The sequence below is a fragment of the Saccopteryx bilineata genome, chromosome 6 (genome assembly GCF_036850765.1).
Source record: "Saccopteryx bilineata isolate mSacBil1 chromosome 6, mSacBil1_pri_phased_curated, whole genome shotgun sequence".
NCBI lineage: Eukaryota > Metazoa > Chordata > Mammalia > Chiroptera > Emballonuridae > Saccopteryx > Saccopteryx bilineata.
Window position 1 is genome coordinate 112,012,973 of NC_089495.1, and position 25,299 is coordinate 112,038,271.

The 25,299-nt window shown below is 44.5% G+C and overlaps 1 protein-coding gene across 1 annotated transcript in view; it reads right to left on the bottom strand.

The window, feature by feature from the left end:
* Positions 1-16,107: 16,107 nt before the first annotated feature.
* Positions 16,108-25,299, bottom strand: part of RUBCNL (rubicon like autophagy enhancer) — a 36,831-nt gene continuing 27,639 nt past the window's right edge. Inside the window, exons 12-16 of the mRNA XM_066235212.1 lie at positions 23,776-24,014; positions 22,805-22,866; positions 18,691-18,844; positions 17,946-18,036; positions 16,108-16,305 (exon numbers count right to left, since the gene is read on the bottom strand). Of these exons, the coding sequence (XP_066091309.1) occupies positions 16,211-16,305; positions 17,946-18,036; positions 18,691-18,844; positions 22,805-22,866; positions 23,776-24,014 (641 nt within the window). The 3' untranslated portion in view covers positions 16,108-16,210. The remainder of the gene's footprint in view (positions 16,306-17,945; positions 18,037-18,690; positions 18,845-22,804; positions 22,867-23,775; positions 24,015-25,299) is intronic.

Genomic DNA, 25,299 nt, shown 5'->3' on the forward strand with positions numbered 1-25,299 from the left:
GGTTCATTTGCAGCTGCTAAGAGAGCTGTCAAGGTGGCACAGGCCTTGAATGTGTTTGATCCTGCCAGGCCCTGTGAGCTGGATGTTCATGTAACCTCGGAGGGGTTTGGATGGGGCTTGTGGCAGTGGACAGAGCGCCTACGGCAACCTATTGGATTTTGGTCCCAATTGTGGAAAGGTGCTGAAGTTCGTTACTCATTAGTAGAGAAGCAGCTGGCAGCTGTGTATGCTGCCCTTCTGGCAACTGAGAGTATTACAACCACAACACCAGTTACAGTCAAAACAACATACCCTATAGCTGGATGGGTGAGAGATTGGGCAACTAAACCACATAGTGGTATGGCCCAAATGTCTACCCTGGCTAAGTGGGGTGCCTATCTGCAACAACGCTGTGCTCTTAGCACCAGCCCATTGAGGGCAGAACTGCAGGAAGTCTTGGGTCCAGTCACCTATACGACCTTAGAGTCAGGTGCAACTGGGGCTCAGGAGGCAGAACCTGAGGTCAGTCCCTACCAGGAGGGGCGGGTGCCCATCCCCGAAGATGCCTGGTATACTGATGGTTCCAGCAGGGGCCAACCTGCCAAATGGACGGCTATCGCCTTCCATCCGGCCACTGAGACTATTTGGATGGACACGGGTACAGGCCAAAGCAGCCAATGGGCAGAATTAAGAGCTGTTTGGCTAGTTGCCCATAATGAACCTTCACCTCTGGTGATCTGTACTGACAGTTGGGCTGTCTATCGTGGACTGACCCTTTGGATTGCTACTTGGCACATTAACCAGTGGATGGTAATGCACCGTCCATTATGGGGTCAGGCCATGTGGCAAGACTTATGGGAAATAGGACACCAGAAGCAGGTGACAGTATATCATGTCACAGGGCATGCCCCTCTAGCCCATCCTGGGAATGATGAGGCAGATACGTTGGCAAGGGTGCGATGGTTGGAGACTGCACCTGCAGGTGATGTGGCACAGTGGCTCCACCGGCGCCTGCTCCATGCAGGACAGAAAACTATGTGGGCTACGGTTAAGGCTTGGAACTTGCCTGTGTCCTATGCAGAGGTACTTGCAGCCTGTGAGCAATGTGCAGTATGTTCCAAGGAACACCCTCGGAGACCACTGGTGTCACCTGGACAGATCCAGAGGGGTCATGTCCCACTGACACGGTGGCAGATAGACATCATTGGACCCTTACCAAAGTCAGAAGGGTACCAGTATGCAGTCACTTGTGTAGATACTGCCACCGGGCTGCTTGCTGCTTACCCTGCTCGTAACTCTGACCAGAGGGCAGTCATACAGGCTCTGGACCGCCTGAGTGCTGCATACGGGCGACCGCTGGTCCTTGAAAGTGACAATGGTACCCACTTCACTGGTTCAACGGTGAGGCAATGGGCTCAAAAGCTGGGGGTGGACTGGAAGTACCATGTTCCCTACCACCCCCAGGCTGCTGGCATCATTGAGCGTTATAATGGACTCTTAAAGCAGGGACTGCGACAGGAGGGGGGCACCGGCTCTCTTACTGGATGGACACGCCGCTTATGGACAGTACTTCGGATTTTGAATGAGCGACCTCGACGGGGAAGCCCAGCTCCAGTAGAGGCCCTTCCGCATCGGACAGCTGCCCCTATTCAGTTGCAGATACGCACCAAGGACATTTTACTCAAGCCAGGTTTCGGACAGCAGGGCAACGTGCTCTTGCCTGCTCCAACAGCCCTTCTTAAAAGACAACGGCTTCAATGGACTTGGCCCTGGACTGTACAGGCCCCCCATCTGAGATGGGTGGCCTTGTTGGCACCATGGGGAAAGGGGTTAGAGGTGGACCTCCAGTTAACTCCTTGGGCAACCAGCACCTGGCCACCTAAGGTAGAAGTGTATTATCCCTTGAGTGCTCAAGGGGACAGCATTTTGAAGGGCACCTTTGTAATTTCTTTATGGCCAATAATGAGTTCCCCTATTTTACTACACATAGAACCAGCAGATGCTGGTGTATTGGCCAATAAGGTTTGGTATGCCCGCTCAGGGCGGCCTCTGGTGCCAGCTACGGTGCTGTCTGCAGACAAAACTCTGGCCTGTATTCTGCCAGAGGGAAAGGATTTGCCTCTCTTGGTGCCACTGACTGCTCTCTCATTTCACCCATAGTTTTTGATCTGTTAATCCTATTGCTGTAGTTGGTACTATTTCTGTTTATGCAATGTATCCTACTCCTTGCACAGTGACCATCATGGAAGATGCCTGTGGTTTAGATTGTAAAGCGAGCAAAAGGGGTGGAATGTTGGTCAAATAAGTTTGTAAACATGATATATATGTTTGCTCGCTTGTGACTTATATTGGGTGTGGGGGACAGGCTATAGGCAGGCCAGGTTGTTGTGGCCTGGGGTTTGGTTTTGGGACTAAGCTTTTCCCCACACCCTTGACTGATTGTATGATCTGGGTGGTGCACTCTCATGAGGAATCCAATTATGCCTTGGATAAGTGACTTTGTATCGGAGACTTCCTTGTTTGTATATTGGATTAAGGGATTTTGGTTTTCTACACTATAAAGTGGGACAGACCAGGAGCTTGGACACACAGTTCCTGCTATCACAATTGCAGGGGCTCCCCTGATCCCTTGCCCTTCATGGGAAGAGCTGGTTTTCTGCTTTTCCCTTGTCTTCTTTTGTGGTTTGCCTGTCTTGGTGAGACACCAATAAATAGGATGGCCCCCCATGCTCTGACTCCGCCATTTCTTTATCATCTGCCCGAATCCAATGGGAACCTGCATGTGAATGGTCACGATGGCGGCTCCTGGCCTTACAGGTGGGTATTGAATAACTTTTTGGGGGCTTATTTCTCCATCTTAAAATCACACCCATAACATTGTCATCACCAATAATTGCATCACTTCTGAAATCTCAACTTTAAGTCCCCTGTTGTCTGAGCACATCCTTTGATCTTCAGACCATTTACTCCATTTACTGTGACCATCTATCTGGTTAAACATTATTTCTTGGGGTGTATCTGTGAGGGTGTTTCCAGATAAGATTAGCAATTGAATTGGTGAACTCAGTGAATTGTCCTCCCCAATGTGGGTGGACACTGTCCAATTAGTTGAGGGCCTAAATGCATAATAAAGGCTATGTCCACACTATCTAGTCCTTGTGGTTTCTTTGGGATTCCACAACAACTCCAAATCCATTTTCCAGGTCTTGACTTCCTGTGTTATAGCCCAAAACACTACCGTTGTTGGGAAATCCATAAGGAAAATAGACTCTTTATAAACATAGCCTCTCCCTTGCTTTTGGTTGAAAACCAGAAATTCATTACAGTAGGATGCTGACTGCATGAGCTGGTCTTTCCTTCAGGGAGTGTCTAAATGCCCTAGGTCCACGAGCTGCATCAATAGGAAAAAAATACAGCATTTGAATCTCTGTGAAGCAGCACCAGTGACACAGGTAGGGTTTCACATCTCAGAGTTAAGGCTGTCTCCAGAACCCCCCTCTAGATTACACTCTCAGTGTCACTCAAAAGAAGCCAACAGAGGCTGAAGGCCAAAGGGCTAGGGAAACATAGCTCTTACATGCATCACACAAGTTATATGACTGACACTTAAGACACCTCACCTCCCTGAGTCTTCATTTCCTCACAAATACAATGAGCAAAAATTAATTAGATCAGTGTTTCCAGAAGTGAGTTCCCTGAAACATTGCCAGTGCATATAGTAGGTAAAGCCCAGGGATGCTGCTCATATCCTACAATGCACAGGACAGTTATACGACTTTGGACAACTTGCTTCAGTCTCAGGTTCCAATTTTCTCAGTTTTGGACTGGCCGTAACAGCACTATACCCATCATACAGGGATGCTGTAAGGGTTAAGAAAGGTAATATGTGTGAAATTTGTAGGTAAGCATCTGATACTTAGGAAGCCCTCAATTAAATATTAATCATAATTACTTAAGGATTTTGTTGTTTTGACTTTGTAATTTCTTCAAGGTGCCGTGGTTGTTTTAGGTGTAAGATTTTCCCACAAGAAGGCAGGGTGACACAGCCTTGTTTCAAATGTTTTCAAATCTATACAGCTCACAAAAATTAGGGGGTAGTTCAAAATGAATATGAAGCGATAAAATATCCTTAATTTTTGTGAGCGGTGTATTTAACTTACAGGTGTAGCACAGATGGTGACCAGTTGGTAAAAGCTCTGCTCCACTGAGTGGGGTGGGGGACGCAGTTTTTATAACTAAGCCCTGGGCAATTGCTTAAGTCAAACTCTTCGTCTAGGACAAACAAGCAGGTGAGCAGGCAAGCAGGGGGTAGGCAGGAAGGGTATGTGCCTGTTCTGTGCTGTTTCTCCTTGATAATATCTGGTGACTCAGTTCCTTTGTTCTTAGTAAAACCTCAGCTGCAGTTTTATTACTCTCTCTTCCATAGCTTGCGGCCAGGATTCGTGACCAAGGTGCCAGGAAATATGGAGGGAGAAGGGCCATGTCCAGCATCAACTCTGTGTGGCCAAAGTTGATAATTTGTGCCTCTTTACCCCTAAGAAGCTTGAAAGGGAGATTTCCATTTACTGAGGCTGATTTGAATGTGGAGTTTGGATCAGGGATATAAATGACAGGGAGTCAGAGGAGGTTCTTAGAGATTGCGTGCTGTGCTTTCTGAGAGTGTTCAAGAAGAGGCCAAACCAGTGGCAGTCAACCTGGTCCTTACCGCCCACTAGTGGGCGATCCAGCTTTCATGGTGGGCAGTGGCGGAGCAACCAAAGTATAAATAAAAAGATAGATTTAACTATATAGTAAGTTGTTTTATAAAGATTTATTCTGCCAAACAGCGAAAATCTGACATAAAGTACTTGGTAAGTAATTATTATTATATGCTTTAACTTGCTGTAACTCTGCTTTATAAATTTTATAAAGTTACTTCCCTACTTTATAAATCACCATTACTGTAGAACCAGTGGGCGGTTAGAAAATTTTACTACTAACAGAGATACAAAAGTGGGCGGTAGGTATGAAAACATTGACTACCCCTGGGCCAAACCCTCAAATCAGGACCCTGCAGCAGCAGAGGTTGGACTGTCTGCAAATACAGGTCCTGCCCTGCCTCTGGATCTGCATGGTGGAGTGCATTCCAGAAGCAGGGACGCACATTACGCTTCTCTTTGTCCACTTCAACTTGGGGTTTGGACCACCTACATTCTACTTTTGAGAAAGTAAGAGGGTATTCTGTAGCTGGCGGCTCCTGTCTTGGGGTGATGAGCCGTTTGCGCACTCTGCTCTGCGAAACTGTCTTCGCCCCTGAGGGCACACAGTGTCGACATGATTGGCCATCGTCGTGTGTTCCCCATGTGGTCAGCACTGCTCTACGTCCTTCACACAATTCATTGAACCTTTACAACAACCTCTTGTGGTTATTACTATGCCCACTTTACAGATGAGAAACCAAGGCACATGAGTTAAATAACTTGCGCGAGGTCACATAACTAGGAAATATAAGAGCCAGTTTTGAAATCCAAGTGGTCTGGATCCAGAGACTCTCGACCTTTGTACTACCCAGTCCTCCTCCGACTCCCACTGCAGGTCTATGATCACAGCTTCGGAAGCTCCACGAACATCGTAAAGACACTATAGACTCGCCAGGAAACCACTCATGGTACTTTGAATGACTGGAAAAAAGGAAAAAAAACAACTCAACCTTAAAAAAAAAAAAAAAAGTGGCAGCCTGACCAGGCGGTGGCACAGTGGATAGAGCGTCGGACTGGGATGCGGAGGACCCAGGGTCAGGATCCCGAGGTCGCCAGCTTGAGCACAGTCTCATCTTGGACATAAGGTCGCTGGCTCGAGCAAAGGGTTACTCGGTCTTCTGTAGCCCCATGGTCAAGGCACATATGAGAAAGCAATCAATGAACGACTAAGGTGTCGCAACAAAAAACTGATGATCGATGCTTCTCATTTCTCTTTGTTCCTGTCTATCTGTCCCTAACTATCCCTCTCTCTGACTCTCTCTCTGTCTCTGTAAAAAAAAAAAAAAAGTTAAAAAAATGTGACATGCTGCATGCTGTCTTTATGGAAAAATAACATGTTAAAATTACTATTTGTTCAATCACCTTTCTAAAGTGTGATTTTCTAGATAATGATAATGATAGAAATTGATGAACTGCTTCTCTTTCTGTGAAAAGCAATGCTGCCACCTGCTGTAGAGATGGATTTTTTTCTTATTTTCTCTTTCCTAAACAACACTAACAGTCATAGAAATAAAGGAGAGAGAGGATGTTCATCTCACCCAGTCTCCTCCCCGTGTGCTCAGTGCCCAGTTGCGATCACAACCAAAGGCATACTTTTGTTTACTGCGTTCCTTCACCTCCCATTAGAGGAGTATACTCTGAGTCCTTCTCAATCACAGCATTGATGCCCACACAACAGACCATTCACTTTTCCCAATGCCATTGCTACACTGCAGTTCTGGGATCCATTAGCTCTCACCTGGACCAGGAACTGATCACCCAGCTGCCATTGGTTCCTCTAAACACTCCTTTTCCTTGAGTGATCGCTTTCAAAAGTACTGTACAACAGAGCTCAGTACACACCTTCATACAATATCCAGAGGGTTCCTGTTACACACAGAATAAAATCCAGACTCTTTCCATAGCCTCGGCAGCCTCATGCAATCCAGCTCCTGCCTGTTCCCTGCTCTCCCTGAGTGTATCTAGCCACAATCTTCCTTCTGTTTTCTGAACATTTGCACCTTGGGTCTCTTGTATGTGTTATTCTTTCTGCCAAAGGATACTCTGGCCCTAAATCTTTGCATGTCTGTCTACTCTTTGTTATATAAGGGTCGGCATCACCGTCACTTCCCCAGAGGCCTTTGGCCATTCACTTTAAAATGTAAAATCCTCAGCCTCTACCACACAATAGATATGAAATAAATAGTCATTTCACCCTTGTTATCAGACAGCATAGGCTCTGGTGCTATTGACAAAGAAAAAGCCACCAATATAAAGAGCTATTATTTAAGTCCCCACCTGCCCCCAACTCTGAGACTGATATAGGACCGGGAGAACATATTAACCTGTTAGCATGGGTTCATGTAACTGGCAAGACCGAGGGAATAGTCGTAAGCGGGTGAATTTGGCTTGTGTTATGTGGTGCCAAGTTCCTTAGGACAAGATCTTGGCCAGTAGAGCCCTAGAGACCTTGTTAAAGGAACTGGGCTCGAACAAAGGAGGGCTGGAGTCCGTCCAGAGCCCCCGCCCACATGTACCCTACAGCAGCACACACCCGGGAGCCTCACTGCCACCACCCACCCAAGTTCATAAAAACAAACACCTCCAAGTTATCCCAGCTTTCTCCTCTCAGGCTAAAAGCCATACAAATATGGCTCTTCATAAATGACAAATCGCCTTCCTGCTGTACTCATCAGAGCAGTCCTCACACATTTATAAGGTATCTGATAAAAAATAACACTTGAATGGCATTTCACAGGTTGTAAACATTTTTGCATACCTGATCTAAATGATAACTTGCCACAACCCTTATAGGTGCGATTGGCTAATGGGTCACAGATGTAGCAAGCACTAAAACCCAAATTATATCTGGAAAATGTCAGTGTATGTGCATGCATGCATGAGTGTGCGTGCATGTGTGTGTGTGTGTGTGTGTGTGTGTGTGTGATATCTTGGCCCAACTTTCTTCTTCTGCTTTATATTCTCCACAGCAGGGAACTAGAGGAGGGGACTGCAGGTGCACTGAACCAGGACAGCCCATTTGGATGAGCTGGCTTGAGGGGCTAGAGTTAGGTAGAGTCAAGGTCGTTAGCAGGGACATCCAGGATCAACCCTGCCCCAACTGTTTGGCCGTGTGGGCACTAAAGAAGAAACACCATGTCACATAGTCATAAATGTCAGGATGAGGAGAAGAAGGGTTAATAAAGGAAGTAAACCTAATTGGAATCAAGTTTGGTAAGAAAAGGACAACAAATTCTGCACATGTGTGAGCTTGTGTTCATGATATACATGGAGTGTTTCCCTGGATACATGTTGGGGAAGCTTCTCCAGGATCTTGGAATGACTCTGCAAGAAAAGGAGAGCACCTGGCAGTGTTTGTGGTGCCTGCCTGACCCACTCCTTGCCCAGTGGTGTGAGGAAGAGCTACTGACTCTAGTATTTTTATAGAGTCGTGCTTCAGAACCCAAGAGAGATCGAGAAGCTGGAATCAGAAGCCAATTCTTTTTTTTTTAAGATTTTATTTATTCATTTTAGAGAGGAGAGAGAGAGAGAGAGAGAAAGTGAGAGAGAAAAAGGGGGAGGAACAGGAAGCATCAACTCCCATATGTGCCTTGACCAGGTAAGCCCAGGGTTTCAAACCGGCGATCTCAGTGATCTAGGTCGAGGCTTTATCCACTGTGCCACCATAGGTCTGGCAGAAGCCAATTCTGATTGTTGCAGAAACTGTCAATGTTCAAGGCTACAAACTCCTCTAAAGCAGGCACTAGATCTGATCCACACCTATGCCCAAAGCCAGGTGCAAGACAGATGTTCAGTGCTTGATTTTTAAATTGACTTCAACTCAGGAGTCACCACGGAGTTGCTGGGTGTTCATTGGTTACTCAAGAAGCAGACTAGGAAGGCCGGCACAGAGACCTGAAAATCAAGCTCAGTCTTCCTGAACCAGGACAGCTCCATGCAGAGCCACACACCATTAGCATCCTGAGTTGACCATGGCACCAACGCCAGCTCCCTGGGTATAATGACTGGCCAACAGGTGGCATGTGCCCTGGAAAGCTGGCCAGGGTGTAATCAAAATGTCACATTAGCTCCTAGGCCACAATAAATAGCTATAACACAGGACTGGTGTCCACCCAGCTTTCTACAAAGTTCAGTTTCTCACACACACACACACACACACACACACACACACACAATTACACAGAATATACTTATATTTAAAGCTTACTTTCTGTTTATATGATATTCAAACTTAACTGGGGGAAGGTCTATTTTTATTTGCCAAATCTGGCACCTTTAATAGATCTGTGTCACTACCCATGCCAATGGTCTCATCCAAAGTTGGGGCCCAATCCAGGCTCTGACAATGAGAGAGACTGGTTGGGAAGTGACTCTCAAGTAAGCCAATAGCAATTTACATGTCCCCTGAGAGTGAAAGTCACAGGCTATCTGTTTCTATGGGTATTAGCATCAAAAAAGAACTGTTCTAAGTTACATCTCTATGGAGCTTTACATATAGTACTTTTACTTCTATGACCTCATCATCACAACATTGCAAGGTGGGTGTTAAAAACCGACTCAGAGAATCTAACGGCCCTGTACAATGTCACATGTCTTGAAAGTGCCTAAGTCTTCAACCCTGGCTGGGGAGCTCAGTTGGTTAGTGTGTCATCCCCATATGCTAAGATTTCGGGTTCAATTCTGGGTCAGGACACATACAGGAATAACCAATGAGAGCATGAATGGGTAGAACAATGTATCTAGATTTCCCTTGCTCTCTCTCCCTTTCTCTCTAAAATGAATAAATTTAAAATTTTTTTTAAAGAAAATAAGGTGTCTGAGCCTTCCAATGTGGGTGTCCTGTTGATTCTGTTTTCCATTCTTCTCACATACCCATGAGCCAGAACAGTCAGCTCACATCCCAAAGACAAGTGATCTGATAGAAAGAAAATCCTTCGAAAGGCTGGCATTTTTCTGACAGAAGACTCATAGGGGCAGGTGACTCAAATGTGTGAATTAAACCAGGGCTGAATCAAAAAGTACAGAGAAGTGGTGATTCGGAAAGGAAAAGAGGATGGACTAAGTAAGGCAGAGTAGTTTGAAAATCGGGTGGTAAACACCGATTTTATATACAAAGTACTGGACAGGATACTGAGCACTTTTAATAATTTACATCATTTAGTCTGCACAATAGCCCTCTGAGATATATTATCACCATTTCACAAATAAGGAACCTTAATGTCAAGAAACTGGGAAATCTACCACAAATCACAGAATTAAAAGTAAAAAGATCCAAATATTTTTCCAACTCTAAACCCTGGGTCATCATAATTCTCTGTATCTCAAGAGAAAGTGTGGAGGAGGGACTTGGGGCTGCAGAGAGGGAAACCTATGGGAAGGGCAAGAGGACTTCTTCAGGGGTGCCCAACTGGGGAAAGAGTGGGATTATGGGAAACCTATGGGAAGGGCAAGAGGACTCTTCAGGGGTGCCCGATTGGGGAAAGAGTGGGATTATGGGAAACCTATGGGAAGGGCAAGAGGACTTCTTCAGGGGTGCCCGATTGGGGAAAGAGCAGGATTATGGGAAACCTATGGGAAGGGCAAGAGGACTTCTTCAGGGGTGCCCGACTGGGGAAAGAGTGGGATTATGGGAAACCTATGGGAAGGGCAAGAGGACTCTTCAGGGGTGCCCGATTGGGGAAAGAGTGGGATTATGGGAAACCTATGGGAAGGGCAAGAGGACTCTTCAGGGGTGCCCGATTGGGGAAAGAGTGGGATTATGGGAAACCTATGGGAAGGGCAAGAGGACTTCTTCAGGGGTGCCCGACTGGGGAAAGAGTGGGATTATTTAGGAGACTGTAGTGGCCCGATCCAACAGGGAACAAACAGACTTAGGTGAAGATTTCAGACTTAATTTTAAATGCTGTAGAGAACTTTCAGAAGGTTTAAGCCCTGGAGATACAAGATCTACTCTATATCCTCTATGAAGACTACTCTGTGTGGGGGGAATAGATTGTAGAGGGACAAGCATGGAAACAGGAATTGGCTAGGAAGCCATTAATTAGGTTGAACCACGTGAAATTGCCCTTTTGTAGCCCAAGATAATAAAATAGCAGCAATTCCACGTGGTTCAATGTAATAGAAGTCCAGCAGAAAGATGGTGGTTTAGACTGTTGCAATAGCAGTGGTAGTGGTAAGTTCTCAACCAAAATGTTTGGAGGTAGATCTGACATAGTTCATTGATGGGTCTGGAGTCTGAGGGAAAATGGAAAACAAGAATGACACCTAGGTGTTTGGCTTATGTGGAAAAATGCAGTACAGGTATAGCAGGCTGTTTGGTTACATCACTCTGGAGCTGAGAAAAAGGTCAGGGCTGAAGTTATAAATGTGGAAGTCATTTAAAACTATTTCACTGGGAGAAAATAAGTCTGAAAATAAAGAAAGAAAAAAAATACTTTTTTCAAAAATGTCTCTGTGAAAAAGAACGTAAGTGGGAATGGAGATGAATGTGAAGTCAAATAATTTCTTTTACTTCTGCTATGCATTTATTTTTTAATATAAAGGATACTAGATAGCCTGATCAGGTGGTGGCACAGTGGATAGAGAGATAGACTGGGAGCAGAGGACCCAGGTTCGAAACCCTGAGGTTGCCGGCTTGAGCACAGGTCCATCTGGTTTGATCTCAGCTCACCAACTTGAACCCAAGGTCACTGGCTTGAGCAAGGGGTTACTCACTCTGCTGTAGTCCCCCAGTCAAGGCACATATGAAAAAACAATCAATGAACAACTAAGGTGCTGCAATAAAGAATTGATGCTTCTCATCTCTCTCTTTCTGTTTGTCCCTATCTGTCTCTCTGTCTCTGTCACAGAAAAAAAAGCATGCTGGATAATACTGTATAACTTAAAGACAGTAGAATGGCTTTGCCATCTATGTGACAAGCTTTTCCTCCACTTGCTTATCCATTCGATAGAAGGCATCAGGACCTCTTGCATTAGTCAGGGATGGCTATGTGATGCTGCTGTAACAAGCACAACAAAATGACAGTAATTTAATAAAATAAAGGTTTACCTTTAATCATGCAAGATCCAATTCAGGCACCACACTTCTGAGTGGTTCTCTTTTAATTACTCAGGAATCTGGGCTTTTCCCATTACATGGCCCTACTGTCCCATTGTCCTTAACTTCCAGACAAGCAGAGAAAAATGAGAGTGGAAGGTCAGTCAGGATGCTTTAAGACCAGACTGGAAGTCATATGCATCATTTCCACTTGTATTTCATCCGCCACCCTTGGGCCACATTGGCTCACCCAGATGCTAGGGAACTAAGACCTGTGGTTTAACTGTGTGCCCAAGAAGGGGAGCCAGATATTGGTAAACGTGCTGCAAACTGTTATCACACACTTCTTGTTTTTCTTACAGGTCCATTGTTAATGGAAGCCAGTGTCCAATACCTTGATGTAATAAAGTTCATCCACCAGCTACTGTTAAGCCATTTTCTATTGACTATTGATTGAGAAGCTGTCCCCTGGAGCCTTCCACCTTCGGTGGTAAGGCAATGTGCTCGTGTTTGACTCTTGTAACAAACTGAGCCCAGGAGGGAGAGCTCAGATCTGGCTGAGTCTATAGTCAAGCCCTTACCCAACAGCATCCTTTAATGTCTGGCAACAGTACTTACTAAATAAATAACCTGTTGAATGGCTTTTTAAATTTATTCTTACTGTTAAAATTTGTTTAAAGTGAATGGGACTGAGGATGAGAACAATGTGATGAGAGTCGAGAGGAAGCAGAAGGGGATCCTTCCCAAATGAGCAATTAGAAGCTTCTCTAGCTCTGCCTGGAAGCTGGTTTGCAGGCTTGTGTCTCCGGAAGCCAGCACTGGTGAGCTAATGCAGCCAGGTAACTTCCTCATCTTGCTGCATTGTAGGCAGGTCAAGAAGGAGTTTAGGACTTCTGTCTCAGTCACCAGGTCTCTGCTGACTTAACATGAGCCAGATATCACACACAGGAAGCCTCACAGTCATGAGTCTTCTGAGGTTATCTCCAAAGGTGGATGAGGTAGAGAATTGCATTACCTTATTTGTAAGCATCTTTTAAAACATGTTTTTTTTTAAAAAGCAATCATTTAAGGACTCTGTCTTTACATAAATAATTCCCCAACTGGCTTGAAAAGAAGAATCACACCAGAATGTCTTTGGAATGCTTCATCCCCCTCACTCCCTATATTCCTCCCCCGGTACAACTCCCTACCTGCAGCTGAGAGTTATGACTATAAAGAAATTGTTACTGGAATTGTTCCCAAGTGAACTGTGCAGAAAATTAATTACTGGGATCACAGTGCTGCAACTGGATGCCTCACTGTGGGTGACACTCTGATGGGAAAGACCAAGTTTTCATCTTCTTTACGGAAGAGTTGCACAGAAAAAAAACACGTAAGGAGTAAATCCCATTAAAGAGCAACATATGTCACAACTGATGACTTCCCTGCAAAAGTGCTGCATGTGGGCTGGAACCACTTCTCCATTCTAGTAGGCACCTTGCTGGGAAGGAGCCTCTACTATCACCGTGGGGAGGAAGTATGTCTCAGCCCAATCTGTGGAGTGTTTATTTAAATTGCTTCATTCTTGCTCAAAATGACAAAATCAAAAGCATTGTTTCCTGAGAGCTTCTGTGCACTCTTCCTCAGCATCAAAGATGTGCCACACACACCCTCAGTGGTGCTTTGCAAACACAGCACCTGAACAGGAAGTCTGTAAAGCAATGCGTAAGCCACAGCGACTTCCTCAAATCAATGCAAGGCATTGTGAGATAGTGTTCAGCCCAATGCCACTAACTTAGGTCAGAGCGGCACTTACAGGTTGAAGTTGATTTTGCTCATATTATCTCAAAATGATACCACAGAAGAAGCAGGGAGTAGGAATATGGACTTTGGAGGCAGGCCGACTCAACTGCCAACCCCATTCTACCGTGCACTACTCCTGGGAACCGAGGTGTGCTAGTTCTCTTTTTGAAGCTTCAGTTTCCTTGCCTGTAAAATGGAGATACTGGCATGCACCTCATATAGCTATGATAAGGAATATCAATATACCACTCTGACCCTTGATTCCTAACGTGGAATATAAGCTATGATAAGAATAATTTTGCCTGACCAGGTGGTGGCGCAGTGGATAGAGCATCGGACTGGGATGCGGAGGACCCAGGTTCGAGACCTTGAGGTCGCCAGCTTGAGCGTGGGATCATCTGATTTGAGCAAAGCTCACCAGCTTGAGCCCAAAGTTGCTGGCTCGAGCAAGTTACAGGCGTCCCCAAACTACGGCCCGCAGGCCGCATGCGTCCACCCTGAGGCCATTTATCCGGCCCCCGCCGCACTTCCGGAAGGGGCACCTCTTTCATTGGTGGTCAGTGAGAGGAGCACTGTATGTGGCAGCCCTCCAACGGTCTGAAGGACAGTGAACTGGCCCCCTGTGTAAAAAGTTTGGGGACCCCTGGGAGGTCACTCGGTCTGCTGTAGCCCCACGGTCAAGGCACATATGAGAAATCAATCAATGAGAAACTAAGGAGCCACAACGAAGAATTGATGTTTCTCATCTCTCCGTTCCTGTCTGTCTGTCCCTCTCTGTCCCTCTCTCTGTCTCTGCCACACACAAAAAAAGAATAATTACAAAAAAATTTTATTTATCTTATCCTATGTGACAATATTTCTATTTAAAAGAGACATGGCTTAAATAATAAATGGGAGCACAGACCTAGCAGAGGCATCAGGACGGGAAAACAAGTGACAAGATGAGAAAACACCAGATAGTAGACACTCATTTCGTTCATGTACGCAGTGTTATTTAACTGAAAACACACACACACACACACACACACACACACACACACACCTCTGACGTACACGGGACTGGATAGGGGATTGTCTGTACCACTTTATCATATTGTTATTAAGAATATTTTCCTACATCTTATTTCAGTCTTCAAATATCTTATGTCCAATTTTATATCTACTAGACAATATCCTAAAGGGCAGGAATAAGGTTTCACTCGCCCATGCATCCCTTGACTTAGTTTGTTGAACAGAGATGACAAAAATAGCTGATTTGAGGGCCTGACCTGTGGTGGCGCAGTGGATAAAGCGTCGACCTAGAAATGCTGAGGTCGCCGGTTCGAAACCCTGGGCTTGCCTGGTCAAGGCACATATGGGAGTTGATGCTTCTAGCTCCTCCCCCCTTCTCTCTCTCTGTCTCTCCCTCTCCTCTTGAAAATGAATAAATAAATAAAAATAAAATAAAAATAAAAATGTTAAAAAAAAAATAGCTGATTTGAGCCATCTGAAAGAGCGCCACCTAGAGGTAACTGCTTCAAATGGCACCTCCACAGGCAGGTAAGCAACACAAACTCATCTTGAAATAGATGTAACAGCAGAAGTAATGTGTACTTTCTACACAAACCCTGGAATAAGTAAAGCAGGGGTCCTCAAACTACGGCCCGTAGGCCACATACGGCCCCCTGAGGCCATTTATCCGGCCCCGCCGCACTTCCGGAAGGGGCACCTCTTTCATTGGTGGTCAGTGAGAGGAGCATAGTTCCCATTGAAATATTGGTCAGTTTGTTGATTTAAATTTACTTGTTCTTTATTTTAAATATTGTATTTGTTCCCATTTTGTTTTTTTACTTTAAAATAAGATATGTGCAATGTACATAGGAATTTGTTCATAATTTTTTTTTTATAGTCCGGCCCTCCAACGGTCTGAGGGACAGTGAACTGGCCCCCTGTGTAAAAAGTTTGGGGACCCCTGAAGTAAAGTCTACTGGTACACAACATGGCTTTTAAGCAAAAAATAAAGGCATTTTTGGTTGCATTTTTGTTCAGTGGAAGCACCATTCTGTTTCACAAACTTTACAGGAAGAGAAACTGAGTGATTCAACTCATTAGTTACAATTCATAAAAAAATAAGCTCTAACATTACTTAAATACAACTATTAAAATACAATGTAAGTGTCTGACCTGTGGTGGTGCAGTGGATAAAGCATTGACCTGGAACGCTGAGGTCACTGGTTTGAAACCCTGGGCTTGCCTGGTCAAGGCACATATGGGAGTTGATGCTTCCTGCTCCTCCCTTCTCTCTCTCTCTCTCTCTCTCTCTCTCTCTCCCTCTCTCTCACTACTCTTTACATTGAATAAATAGATAAAACCTCTAAAAAAAAAAAGAAATACAACTTAAGTATAAAGAATTCTTAAAATAAACAGTAGCAGCAAAAACAATGAACATTTGTAAACAAAACCACCAGTAACAGACAACCCTTCGCTTAATGACAAAGAATCTGCATTCTTTTAAAATTTATTAAATAAATAAAATTTATTAAATATGTAATAAAAAGAATGACCAATTTTTAAAAATATGTAATACTCGATATCTAAAACAATGTTATCAATAATAGATACAAATTGGTGCTATCGTAAGGTGTGTTGAACAGTCTTTTTCACAGTACTGAGGGCATCATGTCGCTGCAGAGGGTCAACTTTCCAAAAGCCTTCTCCGAGCCGTGATCCTTGCACAGCGGGGACACTCGGAGGACCGGAAACACTGCTTGTGAAAGCAAGCTCTGCACCCTGCAAGCAAGGAGGACACCATCAGCAAATGAGCTATCTTGCTTTCTCACACACGTACAGACATTCATCCCCATCCTGAGGAGAGAGGGGGCCTGAGTCCAGAAACCAGAGTCTTCCCAAAGGAAATCATGCATGCTGAAACTCAGAGGGATTATCAAGTCTTTAAAAGGTTGTGAACATGAGTACCCATGAGAAGAGTACCTTCCAAATCTGCCCAAGGGACATCCGCCAGCTGCTGAGAGTATGCGTAGCCAATGGCTCTGGAGGTAGTGCCCCTTCTCTGGAAATGGCCCTAATTGGAGAGAGCTGCCTAGCTCAAGGTCATGTCTCCTTGTTAGCACCAGCTTTGTGTCAGGTGACTGACTGGTCAGTGTGGGGTTTAAACACTTGGCTGGCCCCTGGTCCTCAATGTGAGGCAAGGCTGAAGGCCATTCCTGCTTCAGAGCTCCCTGTGAGATGTGCTGAGCCTCACTGTGGCCATGCCAGTTTCACTTCCCCCTCGGTCTGATCTGCTATCTTCACACCCCTGTGGGTGCTGAGCCCACGAGTATGCCTAAGTGAACTTCCTGCATACAAATCCCTTCCTCAGCATTGCGCCTGCTGGGAACCCACTCTGTAACACTGCAAAATGAGTTGGGGGAGACAACACTTGCGTGGTCTAAGAGGAGGGCCTGCTTATATCAAGGGCGAAGGCAGATTTCATTACCAGATCTCTCCTGTGAAACAGTTGAGATAACACAGGATTTCTGGGGCACTAACACAGTACAGAGTACCTGCAAATCTTTTCTTTAAACAGCTAGATAGTCTTAAGCCCTGTGGGCCATATGGGCTCCATAACAACTACTCAGCTCTGTCACTGTAGCACGAAACAAGCCAGAGGTAACACTTCAGCATTGGGCATGACCGTGATCCAGTTACAAAAGGGATGGTGTAGCTTGCCCTGATGTAGAAGAATCAGAGCACAGGCCCTGGCTGGTTGGCTCAGTGGTAGAGCGTCGGCCTGGTGTGCGGTTCGATTCCCGGCCAGGGCACATAGGAGAGGTGCCCATCTACTTCTCCACCCCTCCCCCTCTCCTTCCTCTCTGTCTCTCTCTTCTCCTCCCGCAGCCGAGGCTCCATTGGAGCAAAGATGGCCTGGGTGCTGGGGATGGCTCCTTGGCCTCTGCCCCAGGCGCTGGAGTGGCTCTGGTCGCAACAGAGCGACGCCCCGGAGGGGCAGAGCATAGCCCCCTGGCGGGCAGAGCAATGCCCCTGGTGGGCGTGCCGGGTGGATCCCGGTCGGGGGCATGCGGGAGTCTGTCTGACTGTCTCTCCCCATTTCCAGCTTCGGAAAGATACAAAAAAAAAAAAAAAAAAAGAATCAGAGCACAGGCAAAACAGCATCTACTTCCTCTCTCCAAACCCTGTACCAGGAGACATTACTCCTTACCCCTGCCATACCCAAATACTCCTTCCTGTACACCCAAGCTTTATTAGCTCCAAGTCAACCTATAAGCACAACACCAGCATCATTATAATTTAAAGAAATGTTATTTAGTTATTATTGAGCTTAAGTTTATTTTGTGCTTGTTATTAAATTTGTTTACTTTGCACCCAGTTAATAAATTATTAAGTTACATGTTATTAACTTATTAAGATACCTGAACATCTTCTACATGTTGCAGTCTGAAATGGGAAGATGACTGCTGGGCTCTGGCAAAATTCACAGATGAAACCCTTCCCTTGACACAGCTGTGAGAGGAGTCAGAGTTAGAATCTGCGCTGCTGACGTCTCCGTCTCCTTCGACAGAGAATCTGAGCCGCCCCCCACAAGACTTTATAAGCATCCACTTTTAAATGTGTACAATTCCAATCTCTGAAAGGAACATGATGTCATTCATATTCTGCTGCAATGAATGGATCAGAACAATAAATGTGCACTCATTTTTCATAAAGAAATCCCATAGCAAGTTGGATGAAGGCACCAGAGTAAGATCGTGATGTTAAACAGGGATTCTTAAACGACTGAATTTTGTTTCTGATAGCTGTACTACAGGATTCTTCAGCCCTGACAGACAAAGAGCTCCTGTTCTAGTGGGTCCTGAGTTGACGCTGCTGTGTGTGGTACATCAGGGTAGATGGGAGTCAAAGTAGGCTCCAAGCAGGGCTGGGCACTCAAACTCGGGAGTCACTTGGCCCAGGCTTGCATCCCAGCCTTGCTCTTGACTAGCTTGGCCTGTTACTTAACAGCTGTGAACCTTACTCTTCTCATTTGGAAATAGTACTGCCAGCTCTTCCATCAGGGTTTGTAAAGGTTAAATGATGTAAAGTACAGAACACCCAGCACAGGCCCTGACGCATAGGAAGGGACAGCTCAGGGACACGCATGTCCCCTGTGAACCTTACCTCACAGCTGGCCACATGGGCAAGGGAAGCTTTCAGAATGTCCTTGAGCAAGGGCACCAGCAGCCCCTTTTTGACCTTGACCAAGTCCTCCAGGGAGAAGAGGTAGAGCTCATCCGTCAGGTGTCTGGGCTGCTGCTCGAATTCCTTTAATGTCCTGCCAGGGAGGAAACGCAGAGGATTCAAGAACCCACCCACGGAGGCTGGGGGCGGAGGCAATGGGGGAGCAGGCATTGTTTTCTCCTGGCACTCACACATTTTTAACTCAATTTTTTAAAAAAACAGACCCAAGAACAAGTTGATCTTACTCATCACTTTACATTTTGCAAGTTCATTTGAAAGCCAAGAAGTTAAAATTTTGTAAATGCTGATTTTAAAAAACTGAACCAGCAGAGACATGTGTCTCTTGCAGCTTGCCCCTGCACACACTGAGCAAAAGAAAACTGAATGTTACTTCAAGTCTTAAAAATGTGTCCTTGGATAAAACTCACTGCCTTACTAATTCCAGCTCAATTTCAAGTCTTCCACTGACAGTGGCCCCAGCCGGCAGAACAGTAACTTGCTCATGAGCAGGCCTGTAACTCCCAAATCCTCAAGTTCAGGACTGAGCTCAAGCCTCAGGGACCCAACTGTGCACTGGTCACAGGCACCTGGATGTCCCAAAGGCATTCAAAACTGAAGTGTGACCTTCCCCAACCCTCCTGCTCTCCTCCTGGATTCTCTAAATCAGGGGGCAGCATCGCCACACACTTAAATATTTAATACTTAAATATTTTATTTTATTTTTATTTTTAATATTTAAAATCTATTCAGTTAAAAAATCTATCAGTAATATGGAAATATTTAATTATCACCACCTCATAGCCTAGAGTATTATACAGCCAATAAAAGTTTGACAAACTTCTCGATCAGGGGCTTTTAAAAAGCCATTGGCACACTGCGTTCCCAAGCCAGCCACTGCCTACACAGGACCTGACATTCTAGTGACACCAACCCACATTCACTTCTCCATCAGCCTGGGTGTATGCTCACACTGCATCCTCTTCCAGCTCAGGCTCTTTGTCTGGAACCCCCGCCTGCTCCCTTCCCTGCCCCACCCCTGGTGAAATAATCGCTCTCCTGCACCCTCAGGGCTCTGTACACAAGTATCTAACGCACAGTCCAGCTAGAGCTGTTGTGCAGATTTTCTCCCTGGACCGTAAGTACTGTTGAGTTTCATCTGAAACACAGAATGCATATTCAATAGATTGTTGTAGACAGTAAGAATTGTGGATATTGTTACAGGTTACAGACTAAAATGCTGAGAGTCTGAGGAGTAATTAACCTGTCACACCAATGGGATAAGGTAGAGCTCAAGGCCAAATGACTACAAAAGACATGCTCCTCTCCAAGAAATTTAATTCAAAAGTAACATATCATCAATGTGTAAAGATTAGAAGCTAAAAGAAGCTTTAGAACAAAATCTTTAAACCTATGATCCTATTACAACAAATAATCTTAACTCCTTGAGAAAACTCCTTTTTTCCATTTAAAAATCTTTATCTCTGTCAAAACATTCATGCCTATACCTTTATTACCATGACTTCCAGAAACTCCACTTCTAGAAGTTTACCCTAAGGGCACACCTATGGATGTGGGCAGAGATTAAACTAAAACTTAAGTTTAAATAAAATTTATTTTAATTTTTTTTTAAATGAGAGGCAGGAGGCAGCAACAAGATTCCAGTATGTGCCCCCATGGGGATCCACCCAGCAAGCCTTCTCAGGGGGATGCTCTGCCCATCTGGGGCCACTGCTCCACTGCTTGGCAATGAGTTATTTTAGAGCCTGAAGTGAGGCCACGGAGCCATCTTTAGCACTTGGGGCCAACTTGTTCAAACCAAGCCATGGCTGTGGGAGGAAAAGAGAGAGAGTGGGGGGGGGGAGAGAAGGGGAGGGGTGGTGGTGAAGCAGATGGGTGCTTTTCTCGTGTGCCCTGACCAGAATCAAAGCCAGTACTTCCACACACCGGGCCAACACTCTACTGCTGAATCAACCGGCCAGGGCTTTTATTTTTCAATTACAGTTGACATTCAATATTACATTTGTTTTATGTGTATAGCATAGTGGCTTATCCCTCTGATAAGTCTAGTTTTATTTTATTTTTTTAGATTGCACATATAAGTAAAATCATATGGTCTTTGTTTTTCTCTAATTGACTTATTTCACAATATGAAGGTTACTCTAAAACTTAAAAATAAAACTTCCATATGATCCAGCAATCCTACTTCTGGGTATTTGTCTGAAGAAATCTAAACCACTAATTTGAAAAGAGATATGTATCCCTATGTTCACTGCAGCACTCTTTAAAATAGACAAACTATGAAAGCAACTCAAGTGCCCATTAAGAGACAACTGGATAAAGAAGATATGATATATATGGCAATGGAATGTTACTCAGCCATGAAAATGAATGAACTCTTACCATTTGCAGAAGCATGGATGGACCTAGAGGGTATTATGTTAACTAGTTTTTTAAATAACAAAAGTTATTATAAAGTCTTACAAGTTATCTATAAAGTCTTAAAATCAATTTTAATACTTAAATATTTTTATTTTTAATATTTAAAATCTATTCAGTTAAAAATATATCAGTAATACAGAGATACTTAAATTATCACCACCTCATAGCCTAGAGTATTATACAGCCAATAAAAGTTTGACAAACTTCTCTAAGAGCAGCTTTTAAAAAGCCATTGGTACATCCATGTTCACAGAAACACCATTCACAACAACTGATGGTGAAAGTAATCCAAGATGGATGAATGAACAAAACAAAATGTGGTATATACAGACATTAAGCCTTAAAAAGAGAGACCATTCTGGCATATGCCACAACTTGGACAAAGCATGGCCACGCTATGCTAAGTGAAATAAGACAGTTACAAAATACAGTATGATTTCACTTATATGAGGTACTCAGAGTAGTCAAATTCATAGATACATACAGTAGAATGGTATCGCCGGGGGCTGAGGGGAAGGCGTTGTGTAACAGACAGAGTTTTGGTTTCACAAGATGAAAAGAGTTCTGGAGATGGATGGTGGTGATGGTTGTACACCAATGTTAATGTACTTAACCACACTGAACTACATACTCAAAATTTTAAGATGGTAACTTTTTTTATGTTTATTTCACAATTTAAAAATAATAAAAAGGCCACTGGCTTGAGTTGTTTCATCCTTGTACTGGCATATTCTTCTAAACAAAGTAAATTTATTACTAGGGAGCTAGAAGGCTTAATAACTTTACAGAGAAGGCTTGCATTCTCAAAGAGAGATACAAGGTCATTATAGTCAGTCTCCTGTATCTGCATATTGGGTTTATCATTCAAGGATTCAACCAAGCACAGAACAAAAATATTCAGAAAGAAAAAATAAAAGCCTGACCAGGCGGTGGCGCAGTGTATAGAGCATTAGCCTGGGATGCGGAAGGACTCAGGTTCGAGACCCCGAGGTCGCCAGCTTGAGCGCCGTCTTATCTGGTTTGAGCAAAGCTCACCAGCTTGGACCCAAGGTCACTGGCTCGAGCAAGGGATTATTCAGTCTGCTGAAAGCTGGTGGTCAAGGGACATATGAGAAAGCAGTCAATGAACAACTAAGGTGTTGCAACAAAAAACTTATGATTGATGTTTCTCATTTCTCTCCGTTCCTGTCTGTCTGCCCCTATCTATCCTTCTCTCTTACTCTCTCTCTGTCTCTGTAAAAAAAAAACAACAAAAAAAAACACACACAATAAAGAAAAAATAACAGAAAAATTTAAAAAGCAAAACTTTAACTTGCCATGTGCCAACCACTATGCTGATTCCATGGGAAGGATGAGTAGGCACACCCTGCTGTAGCCTATACACAAATATGATATATATATATAGGTTATGTGCAAATACTGTGCCATTTTATAGAAGGGATTTGAACACTGTGGGATCCACAGGGGGACCTGGAACCAATCTGCAGGTACCTAGGGAGGACTGAATATTGGAGGAACCAGACCAGAAGGCACACAGAAGATTAGCAAGTGTGTGGAGGTGATCAGTCCTCCCAATTCATATGCCCAGACTGTCTGTCCCAGCCAACAGTAGTACCTTTCAGCAAATCTGCAAGTCTTCAACAGCTTCTTGATATGAAACAGCTGCTCCTGGATTTCCTAATGTCAGAAACAATCATAACGTAATAAATGACACTGGAAGTGTAGATGTCAGATTTAAATGTTATTTCTAACTTGAAATGCTACAACTCTATAAAACAAGCCTTTGAAGTAAAGTCTATACAGCAGGTGTTCATGCTTGAGTCCAGAGATTCACTGAGGGTCCAAGATGGACCCAGGTTTTGTGGATCTTGAAATTTACACAAGATTGTAGGCTTTAAGAAAAATACACAAGTATGTATAAAAGAAAGAGATCCTGCCATTTGCAACAACATGGATGATCCTGAAGGACACTGAGTGAAACAAGCCAGACTTACAAAAAAACTGCATGGTCTCACTTGTATGTGGAATCTAAAAATGTCAAGTACATAGAAGCAAGAGAGTTAAACGCTGGTTCCTAGGAGGAAATGGGGAGATGTCGGTCAAAGGGCATCTAATTGCAGTTGTGTAGAATGAATAAGTCTAGAGATATAACCAGAGCGTGAGGACTATAGTTCACAATACTGTATGGAATACTGGAAATTTTATTTCAGGTGCTCTCACCTCACACACACAAATACATAAAGGAAGCTATGTGAGGAGACAGATATATTAATTGACTAGCCATTACTTCACTGCATATCAAGTCATGCTGTACACTCAAACATATACAATTTTTATTTTTAAGAATAATAAATAAAATGTAAAAGCTATGTGTAATTTGCAAAACTATGCATAAATATGAAATTTGACATGGTGCCTTTGCAAGAGCTAGTGCAAGCAGAAGCCGAGGCATAAACTCAATCCACCGGAGGGTAGGTAGTGAACCCGCCCCTCAGCGGGTCTGTCCCTGATGGGTGTGATGTGTGTTTGCGGCAGCGGGACCCTTTCAGCCGCTGGCCTTGGTTCCCCAAGGAGGCAGCTGCTCACCCGCACTCTGTCCAGCTCCTTGGCCTTCGCATAAAGATTGGGGCTGACGTTCAGCAAATTGAAAACGGGCTGGTGCCATATCCTCTCCAGCAGGCGTTTGGAGAAATTGCTGACGTGGTACTTCCTGAAGTCCCACGTGGTCAGGATCCGCGCGGGGATGCAGGACTGCGCGTAGGAGTGACAGCAGTCGCAGAAATACTTGCCCAGGTACTCACAGTAGCGGAGCCTCTTCACAAACTCTGCGGAGCACACAAGCTAGGAGTCACCCTTAGCGGGAGGACGCTGAAAACCTGCCCTGGGTAGCCTCCCCTCCCAACTCCACATGGTCAAGGCTCAGATCGCTGTTTAGGTGCTGAGAAAGCCATCCTCAGCCTCAGAGCAGCTGGGGGAGCTGTGGCAGGGACTGGAGGCCTTCAGTCGTAGCTATTCATCAGCCCCGTTTTTGTGGAGTAGATGTTGGGAAAATAGAACCTTCCCAAAGTATTGCTGGGTTTGTAAGATGGGCAGTGTGAACTAGGAGTAGCCAAAGGAGTGTGAGATTTAGGGTCTGGACATCTGGTGGGACTGGGAGTCCAGACTTGTCTCTCACTGGCAGGAAGGCTAAGGAAGGGCAGGTCAGAATCTCTTCCAGAGGTCCTGAGGCCACAGAAAGCAACTCAAACTGGATTACAGGGTATCACACACATGAGAAGCACTTTTGTAAATTATAAAGCATAGCATTATATATTACCGTTAGGAAGTAGTATCCAAAAGAATTCCAAGATAAATGAGTGGGAAAAAAATATAAAATGTGCCCTGGCCGGTTGGTTAAGAGCATCTTCCCCAAACAATGTTGCGGATTTGATCCCGGGTCAGGACACACAGGAAGCAACCAGTGAATGCACGACCCAGTGGAACAACAAATAAATGCTTCCTTTCCTGCTTCCCTCTCTCTCCCTTCCTCTCTGTCTCTCTAAAGAGCAATCAATAAATAAAACCTTGGCCAGATAGCTCTGTTGGTTGGAGTGTCATCCCAGAGCAGAGATTGCCAGTTTGATTCCTTGGTCAGGGCACATACAGGAGCAGATTGATGTTCCTGTCTCTCTCTTCCTGTCTCCTCTATCTCAAAAAATAAAAATTAAAAAAATATATAGTATATATATACATATATGTGTGTGTATCTTGATATATATATATATGTATATAGATATAGATACATAATATACAACAGATGAGAACAGACCATACAAGGAATGAATAAATGCAACATAACAAGTAAAGATGTGAAAAGCACTCCATCTGAGGCACAATCAACAACACGCATATTAAAAGAATGAAAAACTTGGTTTTGCCTCAGACTGTCACAATTTAGAAATCCAGATCTGGTGAGGTGTAGAGGGGCGGGCACTCACAGCGCTGACAGGAGAGCCAGGAATTTCACAGGAAAAGTCCAGAATCAGTTACCTGGTTGATAAAGCCACTAGAGCAGGGGTCTCAAACTCGCGGCCCGCCGAACAATTTTGTGCGGCCCGCAGACTAATCCAC